Consider the following 13,109-nt stretch of genomic DNA (forward strand, 5'->3'; position numbering starts at 1 on the left):
CTTTCTTTATTATCCAGTATGGTATTTCAGATGGAGCAGTTTGACAAAGGAAGTCTTGTTGGTTAAGAAGCTAGTTGGTAATACCAATGGAAAATCATTCTAGTCTAAGATGGTCTTTTCAGCTTGAAAGACCAATTTTGTGAGTGTCCTATATGCACACTGCTCTTAAGGTTATGCATTAGATTCAGAAAACGGTTTACATCATTCAGTGGAAATGTACATTTACTGAATTGTTACATCTGAGCATGTATGGTCAAGTACAGGGTGCATGCAGTTGATTTCGTGGCTTAGTGGTATTTATAGTTACTGATAAAGTGTCCAACCCATTTCAATCACCCCATTGCCCTTCCAGAGGGGGAGTAATCCAATAAAGAGGAGCACAGGAGTCGCTCCTCCATCTCTCTTTCAAGAACCAAAGACGCACAGCACATCACGGCACAGGACAGGCAAGTTGGGCATCAAGAAAATTCTCTTCTCTTCTCTTCTCTTCTCTTCTCTTCTCTTCTCTTCTCTTCTCTTCTCTTCTCTTCTCTTCTCTTCTCTTCTCTTCTCTTCTCTTCTCTTCTCTTCCAATTTTTTCCCCCAGAAAACATCTGGTGATGTTATCATTATCAATCGATATACTGTATTTAATGTGCATAAATTCTTCCAATCGCATTCTCTTTCTATTGTCTATCCTGTCTATTTTGACCAATTTTGACTATAATGTAAATTATTTTCTGACTATCCTATCATGTACGGATGGTTTACTTTCAGGCATGATATAGTTTAAATGCTTGTGAGCCAAATTTGTTTCACTGAACCTTATTTTAATAGCTCAAGGTGGTTTGTTTATTAAATCAAAGCATATTAGAGATGGAATATGTGCTTCAGACTAAAAAAAGTGGCCTAGATTTTAAAGCTGACATGATTACTGAAATGTAAGAGCATTTGTGGACATGCCAGGATGAGCCAGTCTGTATTTTTAAAGAAATGTTTTTTGAGGTTTTGAGATTTATACCTGAAAAGTGCTAGTACTGTTTGCTCCCTTTTTTGGTTCCTTGTTGGTATGGGGATAAATAAATGTGTCAGGCATATCCACAGTCCTTCATCTAGTTATGGCTAAAAGGTTCAACAAACTAAGGCCCCTCTTGTAGTCTTTAATTAGCTGCACATTTCACTGCATCACTTATGGTTTAACTGGTTTGGGACTTCATTAAGGTAATTCACATGACTCAGAAGATTCTCCTGCTTGCACCAGTCTTATTTAATCCCTGGGTAATGTATGTGTATATCTGTCTGTTTGAGATGTCTCTTTGCTGATAGTAAGGGACACACTGGGGACAGCTGGAACCACAGAGACTTCTCTTGATCTGGTGCCCATTGCTGGTGCCAGCCTGCCAGGCTGAGGACAGATCAAAGAAGCCATTCAGAAACAACAGTGTGATCTGACAAGTGTTCACAGTGCAGATTTAGCTGACTCCACTACCTCTCTGTGGGAGACATACAGAACATGAAGGAGTCTATGAAGTTATAATGAAGGTCACAAACAATGGGATCATGACCTAACTTTCGTGTGGCAGATTACACTTTACACTTTAGTTGCACTTTATTTTGATGGTTCCCTTTAGACATTCGGTTGATATAAGTAATGTTGCACCATGTTAACTAACTCTTATTAGAGTATTAGTTGAGTATTAAGCCGCGTTTCCACCGCAGGAACTTTCCCTAGGGACTTTTGGGTGGTACTCGTCTGTTTCGACTGAAGAGAACAGGATCTAAATGAAGTGCAGGGTAAAAATTTCCCCCTCAGAAAGTCCCTGCTCACGAGGTAGAACTTTTTTAAAGTTCAGGTAACTTTCGGGGGCGGGACTTGGGCGCCATTGGTTGAGTTCATGCAGCATTTTGATTGGTTGACTCTACGCAGCATTTTATTTCAACCACCATTTTTAAAAGTCTGTTGCGGTGCGTGCAGTGAGAGTTGTTTGCTATTCAAATCAACAATGGAGTTTAAAAAATACGACAGATGGACCGACGACAAGGTTCAGGCTTTATTAAAGGGATAGTTCTCATAAAAATGAAAAATTATCCCATGATTTACTCACCCTCAAGCCTCAAACTTAGGTGTATCTTCTTTTAGATTAACACAATCAGAGATATATTTAAAAATATCCTTAGTCCTCCACAGTTTATAATGGTTGTGAATGGGGGAGTCGCATTTTGAAGCCAAAAATAATGCATCCATCCATAAAAAAAAGTAATCCATAGGACTCCAGGGGGTTAAAAAGGCCTTCTGAAACGAAGCTACGCATTTTTGTAAGGAAAAATATCCATATTTAAAACTTTATAAATTCAAATAACTAGCTTCCGGCAGACAACCGTACACAGAATGCGACTAATTTGCACAGTCTTCACGGTACTTTCAGACCATGATGGAAACAGGTCTGGGGGAAAAAAGTTCCTGGGACAAATTGTTCCAGGTGATTTCTGTGGAAACACAGCTTAACTCTCATTAGAGTATCAGTAGACTGTTGTTAGTGTTAGCAGAATAAGTTGACATGTACTTGCAAAGTTACTTATAGTCAGTAGATTGTCAGTTGGGGAGCATCATAATAAAGTCTTACCAGATATTAAGCAGACAGTCTACTAATACACTACTAATGCTTAAACTAATACTTAAAAGTTAGTTGACATGTAGGTGCAACATATAGTCAACAGAATATTTAAAGGGGATCATCACAATAAAGTGTTACCATGCAACAAATGAGCCAATAACTATCACCATTGCTTCTGAGCAAGACAATCTTAGGTTGCTTAGTAAGTATTGTCTCTTTTGCAATTTGCAACAATAACTCAACAACCTATTCAGTGCAGCTTCCAGCTCAGCACGGTTGCATTATAATAACCTCAAAACACTTTTACTAGTACTTGATTTGCAAATTAATACAATTTCACGTTCGCAATCACATAACCAGCTCCATTTGTATGGCTTTTTCTGATGGTGTAAACTTGCTCTGTAGCTCACCTGGTACAGCATTGCACTTAAAGCAGAGCGCTCGAGTACGAATCTGATTAAAATGCTCGATATAAGAGCTCAAAGACTTGTAGAAGAAAGCTAAAATGGCATGGTTGCTTCAGCAAATGAATTTTTATCTCACGTTTGGGTTTAATGTAGGTTGCCAGTTATTTTTGATGAGCTTTACAGAGACTTTTGTTGTGTTTGAATGAGACAATCTGAGAAAATAAGCCACAGGATTGGTGGAGCTCAGAGCGGGTAATCTTTGAGTGCACAAATGCTGGTCTGGACACAGTTCTGAGAGATAATGCAGGAATATTAGCAGGGCTTTTCTGAGGGAGACACAACAGCTGGGACTAATACGTTGGCACGCCTTCCACTCTTGCTTTAGAAAGTTTGCGTCATATAGTTAGCCTTTATCTAGAAGAGGTTAAGCTCTGGTATTATAGGCCTACTAGTTAAGTTTCATGCCTAACATGTCTCCAAACTGTTATCTGAACTGCATTTTCAATGACCCCCTCAACCTGTCTGCACCATTTAAAACACGTTTATCTTTTAGGGACTGTTTAAACCCAAGATGGCAGAGCGCTATGACTGCCACTACTGCAAGGAGTCTCTGTTTGGGAAGAAGTATGTTCTGCGTGATGAAAATCCATACTGTGTGAAGTGCTATGAGAGCCTGTACTCCAACACCTGTGAGGAGTGCAAGAAACCCGTTGGCTGCAACAGCAGAGTATGTCAATCTTCACAGTTTCTACTTTACTACATGTTTTACTAAAAGACAGAACTGAAAGAACTCTAGCATACTTTACTTATTAGAGAAATAATATGCTTTAAACTTTGATGAACATTTTTGATCCACTTCAAATTTTCACTACTGTACTTTTAAATTATACTTTTAAGGTTTCAAGTACATTCAATGCAATTAAATGCACTTGAATTTAAAAGAGTGCTCCAACTTAAACAGCAGGAATTATCCAGAAATGTGCACTTTTCTTACTTCCATTAGAATGACAGTTCTTGTGGACTGTGCACCATATCGGAGCTCAGTATCCAGAGCGATATGGTCTTAGCGCTGACTGTTTGAGCATTTTTATTTAGTAACACTGTACACAATGATTTGGAGCTTAGTGTGACCCTCTGAAAGCTGAGAGATCACCAGGAGAGCGGTGAGGAATAGTATGAATGCCTGCTCATGCTCTCTGGACTGAACCCAGCAGGAAATCAGTGCTGAGGAAAGAGTCCAAAACCAAACAAAGAGACCAGATGAGCTTTTGTGGATTTACCAGCACTCATTCACCTTGGAGACAGAAACACTGACCTCTATCGCCATTTCAAAGACAAATTAAAACTTTTTTTTATAACCTTTACATACTAAAATATAAATACTGAAGATAAAATACACTTCATTTCAATCGATTTTATATAATAATTTATAATTTACTTATTAGTACAGCTTTAAATGCTCTATGTGTGTGTGTGTGTGTGTGATTTAATTTAACATTAAAGGGTTAGTTCACCCTAAAATGAAAATTCTGTCATTAATTACTCACCCTCATGTTGTTCCACACCCGTAAGACCTTCGTTCATCCTCAGAACACAAATGAAGATATTTTTGATAAAATCTGATGGTTCAGTGAGGCCTGCATTGACAGCAAGATAATTAACACTTTCAGATGGCCAGAAAGCTACTAAAACATATTTAAAACAGTTCATGTGACTACAGTGGTTCAACCTTAATGTTATGAAGCGACGAGAATACTTTTTGTGCACCAAAAATAACAAAATAGCAACTTTATTCAACAATATCTAGTGATGGGCGATTTCAAAACGCCTGCTTCATGAAGCTTCGAAGCTTTACGAATCTTTCGTTTCGAATCAGTGTAAATATGTCTTTAGTATCTTTCTGGGCATCTGAAAGTGTTAATTATCTTGCTGTCAATGCATGCCTCACTGAGCGATCAGATTTGATCAAAAATATCTTAATTTGTGTTCCTGAAGATGAACAAAGGTCTTACAGGTGTGGAACGACATGAGGGTGAGTAATTAATGACAGAATTTTCATTTTTGGGTGAACTAACCCTTTATCCAAGAATAAAAGGTGCAAAAGTATTGTTGTTTTTACCCTTGAACTCTGGGAACATGTTAAAAGGACAAATTAAAGTATTTTTAAAGGTACAATAGGAAATTTTTGGAGAGGCTAGCAATCAGGGTTGCCAGGTTTTCACAACAAAACCCGCTCAATTGCTACTCAAAACTAGCCCACAACTAGTCCAATTGCATTTCGCAGAAGAGCACTAATTTAATTTATTATGCAACTAATTTGTTTTTTTACGCATTATATAGTAAGCTATATGGGTTTTTTTAATTAATATAATTCATATATACTTAGGATAATCATTAACTGACAGTTTGGGGAGCCCTGTTTTCGAAGGACGACCTGATTTGTCATGACATCAGCAAAGTGTCACAAGAGACGGCGTTAAACTACCCATGTCTCAAAGCACAATAACGTTACAATAATAATGAACTTAAACAACTTATTAGAGAGCTTGAACCTGACTTGCTGCAGATTCTATCAGGATGCTATCAGGATATGAGGAGACTTTCAACTAGTATAACAAAAATAATGTAGAGAATCACCTTATTGCACCTTTAATATCTCTTATAATTTTTGTCCATCCATTGAAAGTTCTTGCAACCACAAATTGTCACTCTATAAAAAGTACAAAAGGACGTTGTATATGCATTTTATTGATCAGTATTTATATGTGAATAAAACTGTAGCCTATATATATATATATATATATATCTATATCTATATAGACATGTGGTGCTCTTCTCTCTACAGGCTCCTGTGAGTTTCTGTCATTAGTGTCACATTACATGGTCATTAGTCCTGATGAAGAGGCTGTCACTGGTCTTGAGGACAGGCCTGGGGTGGGGCCACATCTGTGTGGCATGTCCTTGGCCCAGTTAGCCACCGCTCCCCCCTCTAGTAGCAGCCAATCAGCATGACCTCATAGCACCTTGGGCCAGCGATTTAACGAGCACACACTCTCGCTCTCCAAATTGGTGGATAATTAAAGCAGTGGTGTCATACACTCATCCTGAGGCGATGTGTGCTCACAGCCCGGGACAGACTCTCACTAACGTACACCAATTGGCAGATCACGCTGCGATTGGTCGCAGAAGCCAGCACCTGCGGCTCTCATTGGAGAGTGACCCGCTGTGAAGCTGACATTGAGGAACCCTTTACCCTCCCTCTCTCCCTAATTAGCAGTTCAAAGGCTGAAAAAGAGCACTGAGGCCAAGCACATTCTCCCTTAAACCCAAGTTTAATGCATGTGAGACAATGGAGGTTCAAATTGTCCTTACCTGCATGCGTTTGTCCTCAGGACCTGTCCTATAAGGACCGTCACTGGCATGATGACTGCTTCCACTGCTTCAGATGTCACCGTTCTTTGGTGGACAAGCCGTTCTCCACCAAGGACGAGCAACTGCTGTGTACTGAGTGTTATTCCAATGAGTATTCCTCAAAATGTTTTGAGTGCAAGAAGACAATCATGCCAGGTAAGTGAAACATTTGCTTGCCCTGCTCCTCACACATGTTCTTAGTCCTTTAGAAACCTGACTGAAGCATTTGACAGTATCTTATATCAAAAAAATTAAAAAGGTAATTGCAACTTTTTATCTCACAATTCTGACTTTTTTTTCTCGCAATTGCGAGATTTATCTCGAGATATAAACAATTCTGACTTTTTTCTCTTTTTTTCTCGCAATTGCGTAATATCACAATTCTGATTTAAACTTTCCATTGCGAGATATAAAGTCAAAATTCTGACTTTCAACCAATTTCTCATTCTGAATTAATTCTGTTATCACGCAATTCTGACTTTATAACTTGCAATTCTGACTTTTTCCTCAGAATTGCGAGATATAAACTCACAATTGCAAGTCATAAAATCAGAATTGCATGATATAAACTTTTGTCCTTCACAATTGGACATTATAACATTCAAATTGTGAGTTCCTCACAATTCTGAGAAAAAAGTCTGAGAAACTTTTTCTAATGCAATTGCGAGTTTATATCTTGCAATTCTGAATTTATATAACACAGTTCTGATGTTATATCACAATTCTGACTATATCACACAATTCTGACTTTAAATCACACAATTCTGACTTTATATCAAACAATTCTGACTTTATATCAACCAATTCTGACTTTATATGACAATTCTGACTTTAAATCACACAATTCTGACTTTATAACTCACAATTCTGACTTTAAATCACTCAATTCTGACTTTAAATCTCACAATTCTGACTTTATATCAACCAATTCTGACTTTAAATCACTCAATTCTGACTTTATATCTCACAATTCTGACTTTATATCTCGCAATTCTAACTTTAAATCACTCAATTCTGACTTTAAATCTCACAATTCTGACTTTATATCAACCAATTCTGACTTTAAATCACTCAATTCTGACTTTATATCTCACAATTCTGACTTTATATCAACCAATTCTGACTTTAAATCACTTTATATCACACAATTCTGACTTTAAATCACTCAATTCTGACTTTAAATTCTGTCTTTAAATCACAATTCTGACTTTATATCAACCAATTCTGACTTTAAATCACTCAATTCTGACTTTATATCTCACAATTCTGACTTTATATCAACCAATTCTGACTTTATATCTCGCAATTCTGACTTTATATCTCGCAATTCTGACTTTAAATCACTCAATTCTGACTTTATATCTCACAATTCTGACTTTATATCAACCAATTCTGACTTTAGGCCTATATGACAATTCTGACTTTATATCAACCAATTCTGACTTTAAATCACTCAATTCTGACTTTATATCTCACAATTCTGACTTTATATCTCGCAATTCTGACTTTAAATCACTCAATTCTGACTTTAAATCTCACAATTCTGACTTTATATCAACCAATTCTGACTTTAAATCACTCAATTCTGACTTTATATCTCAAAATTCTGACTTCATATCAACCAATTCTGACTTTAAATCACTCAATTCTGACTTTATATCTCGCAATTCTGACTTTAAATCACTCAATTCTGACTTTATATCTCAAAATTCTGACTTCATATCAACCAATTCTGACTTTAAATCACTCAATTCTGACTTTATATCTCACAATTCTGACTTTATATCAACCAATTCTGACTTTATATCAACCAATTCTGACTTTAAATCACTCAATTCTGACTTTATATCTCACAATTCTGACTTTAAATCTCACAATTCTGACTTTATATCAACCAATTCTGACTTTATATCACACAATTCTGACTTTATATCTCGCAATTCTGACTTTAAATCACTCAATTCTGACTTTATATTTCACAATTCTGACTTTATATCTCGCAATTCTGACTTTAAATCACTCAATTCTGACTTTATATCTCGCAATTCTGACTTTAAATCACTCAATTCTGACTTTATATCTCACAATTCTGACTTTATATCTCACAATTCTGACTTCATATCAACCCATTCTGACTTTAAATCACTCAATTCTGACTTTATATCTCGCAATTCTGACTTTAAATCTCACAATTCTGACTTTATATCAACCAATTCTGACTTTATATCTCGCATTTCTGACTTTATATCTCGCAATTCTGACTTTAAATCACTCAATTCTGACTTTATATCTCACAATTCTGACTTTATATCAACCAATTCTGACTTTAAATCACTCAATTCTGACTTTATATCTCGCAATTCTGACTTTAAATCTCACAATTCTGACTTTATATCAACCAATTCTGACTTTATATCTCACAATTCTGACTTTATATCAACCAATTCTGACTTTATATCTCACAATTCTGACTTTATATCAACCAATTCTGACTTTAAATCACGCAATTCTGACTTTATATCTCACAATTCTGACTTTATATCTCACAATTCTGACTTTAAATCACTCAATTCTGACTTTAAATCTCACAATTCTGAGTTTATATCAACCAATTCTGACTTTATATCTCACAATTCTGACTTTATATCAACCAATTCTGACTTTATATCTCACAATTCTGACTTTAAATCTCACAATTCTGACTTTATATCAACCAATTCTGACTTTATATCACACAATTCTGACTTTATATCTCACAATTCTGACTTTATATCAACCAATTCTGACTTTAAATCACTCAATTCTGACTTTATATTTCACAATTCTGACTTTATATCTCACAATTCTGACTTTATATCAACCAATTCTGACTTTATATCAACCAATTCTGACTTTATATCACACAAATCTGACTTTATATTAACCAATTCTGACTTTATATCACACAATTCTGACTTTATATCACTCAATTCTGACTTTATATCATGCAATTCTGACATTATATCACTCAATTCTGAGTTTATAACTTGCAATTGTGAGTTTGTATCTCAGAATTCAGAGAAAAAAAGTCAGAATAATGAGATAAAAAGTCGCAATTGCCTTTTTTATTTTTTATTTAATGGTGGAAACAAGCTTCCATATATTTCTGCACCTCCTTTGAAAGTCCGTTCCACAAGACTTTGATGCTTCAAAAATTTCATAAAGACATTGTAAAAATAATCCATATTTCTGAGCAGTCTAAAGTCTTCTGTAGAGACATCATTGCTTTATATGATGAGCAGAATGCTTTTATTCACTTATAAATATTAACACACATACATCGAGCACATCAAATATGGTCAACAGAAGCTCAGCCGTTGTGCTTAATGCATGAAAAAGAAAACTCACTGGTTCTTGTGGAAAGTCAAATATGTTTGCATGACACACAAGAACAAAACACGTTAAATTTCTTTTAAAATGTCTTTGTTAACTTAAGTGCCAAAGTTTTGGTGGAATGGACAGAAATCTTTCAGGTTTCATTAAAAATGTCTTCATTGTGTTTCAAAGATGGTTTGGAATGAAATTAGGATGAATCTTAATTGCGACATCCCAACTCATAAATATGAACTTCCCCAAGAGCACTTTTCGATGAGTTTCATTTTTGGGTGAACTAACTGTTTAATACATAAGCTATAATCCATCCTCACTATTATCCAGCCAAGACATCATGGGATGTTTGTTTGTCTGTCTGCATTTTTCTCGATGTCTCTCAGGCTCCAGGAAGATGGAGCATAAGGGAAACAGCTGGCATGAGACCTGCTTTACCTGCCAGCGCTGTCAGCAGCCCATTGGAACCAAGAGCTTCATTCCCAAAGACAACAGTAATTACTGCGTGCCCTGCTACGAGAAGCAGTTTGCACTGCAGTGTGTGCACTGCAAGAAGGTAAGAACAGCTGGAATGCAACATTTCACTTTGAATGTATGAAAAGTATTAAATGACATCACGACTTATTTGTTTCCTATCAGCCAATCACCACTGGGGGCGTGACCTACCATGACCAGCCATGGCATAAGGACTGTTTCCTGTGTACTGGCTGTAAGCAGCAGCTGTCTGGCCAACGCTTCACCTCTCGTGATGAATTTCCCTATTGCCTCAACTGCTTCTGCAATCTGTATGCCAAGAAGTGTGCTGCCTGCACCACCCCTATTAGCGGTATGAGCAACCATCTAGTGATGGGCGATTTCAAAACACTGCTTCATGAAGATTCAAAGCTTTACGAATCTTTTGTTTCAAATCAGTGGTTCGGAGCATGCGTCAAACTGCCAAAGTCATGTGATTTCAGTAAACGAGGCTTCATTACATCATACAACATTTCAAAATTTCAATGGTTCATGTGACTTTGATATGACCTCCGAACCACTGATTCAAAATAAAAGATTCATAAAGCTTTGAAGTGATATACTTTATTTAAATGCACTAAAAGTCAGTTTAAGTATTAGTGTTATGTAGTATACTTTTTCAAGTGCACTTTAGCACAAAAAAACAAGAATGTACTTGGTTGTATTTAAGTATTTTTTTAAGTGCATTCAAGTACACTTTATTTTTACCTGGGCAATTTGACAGAAAAGCTCCATGAGAAATGTGCTGCTGTTCTGAAGCCGTACAATGGTAATTATGTGAGAAACAGACCAAAATTGATGCCTTCTATCACTTTTATGATATTTTTGTTGTGATTTTTGTCATTTTGGAGCTTTTGACAGCTCCATTTCTAATTCATGTTGATGAAAAGCATCTTTTTAAGTTTTTTTAATGGAAAAAAGAACGTCATACAGGTTTGGAATGACCTTTCTGACCTCAGGACCTGTATGAGTCTCCCAGCAATCACACTTTATCAAATAATAGCCATATTTCCCATGATTTGTGATTTGTTACAGGTCTGGGAGGAAGCAAATACATCTCCTTTGAAGAGAGACAGTGGCACAACGACTGCTTCAACTGCAAGAAGTGTATGGTGTCCCTGGTGGGCCGTGGCTTCCTGACGGAGAGGGATGACATCCTGTGTCCTGACTGTGGCAAAGACATCTGATCACACAGCACAGCACTGCAATTCCTAACATTTTATTCTTTTATCAAAGTTAAATAGCAATAAAAGCTTTTATCGTAGCTAATATATTTGTCTAATAAAAGTTCTCTTTAGATTATTAACTTTAAAGGGCCTGTGTGTGCCGAGAAGGCCTATTATATTGTGTCATGTTCTTGTGGTCAGGGTTTAAAATATTGCCAGCCTAAGGAAACATATGCAGAGTGAAAATTGTTAAATGTCTTTTTTAAGATATAAAGACATAAAGCTCAAAAGTGTTATTACCTATTTACCTTTTTGTGACTAATATTTGCTTTTGACTCATCAATCAATATGTAATTTATAGACTGTGTGAAGAATTTGCTGCAGCTCATAATAAAAGGCATTAATGCAAGCCTCAGTACTTCACTACAGATCACTATAATAAAAAAAAATTAAAATAAATGATTGACATTCAACGCATTTACTCTAAATATCCCTCAGCTGTTCTTTTCTATCTTTCAGTGAAACCCAGAACAGAACCCAAAGGTCTGATTCATCTTGCATCTGTCTCTGTAGCTTATTAAAAGCAATGTAAGTGTATTCAAATCTATTCTTACCAAGGGTTCAATTTATTATATGGAAAAAATTTTATAGATCAACATCTCCAGTCTGGACACATAGCCTACATGTGTAAAAAAAAAAAAAAAAAACATGGTGTCACCAGTGTTGCCAATTTAGGGATTTTGTCACTAGATTTAGTGACTTCCCTCTCCCTTTTGAGACTTTTTTCTAAAGTTTATGGACAAATCTAGCACCTTCTTGGATAAAACCTTAGCCTTTGCCCACTGCTCTATATTCATATTTATATAGATCAATGCATTTGCCATTATGATATCATCTAGTGACATTTAGCTACCAGTTTTAGCTACTTTCAACTGAAAAAAGTTGGCAACACTGGGTGTCACACAATAAAGATAATGTTTTTAAATGAATGAATGAATGAATGAATGAGTCAGCAGTAATGTAAGATCGTGGATGTCCTCAGACGTTGGACTAAAAGTAATTGGCCTATGGCTCCACCTTGTGTTAAAATTTTAAATTACATTTTGCAGAAACACACACAACATAATTAAATAATAATAATATTTTTTATATATTTTTATTTTATTTATTTTAAAACCCATTTCCAGAGGGAGTGCATAAGTCAGAACATAATTCTCTGGAAGTTCTAATGGGTTTTCAATCACTCACCATATATATATATATATATATATATAAACTTAAAGCCCCCTGTGGTGAAAATCAAGTTTTTAAAGTTTCCCTGAAATCAAAATGTAAGTTTTTTGTCTTTTAGTATGAATATGTTAGCCTTAAGGTTATGAATAAATCGGTGTGTTCCAAAACAATGACAAAATTCGCATTTAGGAGATATAAGCATTCAAAACAGTCTCTCACTTCCGCTAAAATGGGTCATGGATTTTCATGACATCACATCGCACTTCAGTTTCTCGTCAAATCTTCGGTCCAATCAAATGCTCTCTAGAATCTGAAGTCCCGCCCCCTCCTACACTATAAACAGCCTCGGCTGAAATCGGTCATTTGTTCACACATTTACTAGTTTTTACACGGTGAAATGGCACATAGCACACTATATA

At 36.0% G+C, this 13,109-nt stretch overlaps 1 protein-coding gene across 1 annotated transcript; it reads left to right on the plus strand.

Moving 5' to 3' along the window:
* The first annotated feature begins 319 nt into the window (after nt 1–319).
* On the plus strand, nt 320–11,930 carry fhl2b (four and a half LIM domains 2b). The gene is made up of 6 exons (XM_048200527.1): nt 320–446; nt 3,555–3,728; nt 6,394–6,568; nt 10,165–10,334; nt 10,418–10,604; nt 11,327–11,930. The coding sequence occupies exons 2-6, from the start codon at nt 3,573–3,575 to the stop codon at nt 11,476–11,478; spliced, it is 840 nt and encodes a 279-aa protein (XP_048056484.1). The 5' UTR covers nt 320–446; nt 3,555–3,572; the 3' UTR covers nt 11,479–11,930.
* Nucleotides 11,931–13,109: the final 1,179 nt, after the last annotated feature.

This window comes from Megalobrama amblycephala, linkage group LG8 (assembly GCF_018812025.1).
Source record: "Megalobrama amblycephala isolate DHTTF-2021 linkage group LG8, ASM1881202v1, whole genome shotgun sequence".
Lineage (NCBI taxonomy): Eukaryota > Metazoa > Chordata > Actinopteri > Cypriniformes > Xenocyprididae > Megalobrama > Megalobrama amblycephala.

Coding starts and splice junctions, on each gene's coding strand:
- fhl2b (XM_048200527.1), top strand. CDS start 3,573: ATGGCAGAGCGCTATGACTGCCACTACTGCAAGGAGTCTCTGTTTGGG. Junction 10,335..10,417: donor AGTGTGTGCACTGCAAGAAG/GTAAGAACAGCT, acceptor GTTTCCTATCAG/CCAATCACCACTGGGGGCGT. Junction 10,605..11,326: donor CTGCACCACCCCTATTAGCG/GTATGAGCAACC, acceptor GATTTGTTACAG/GTCTGGGAGGAAGCAAATAC.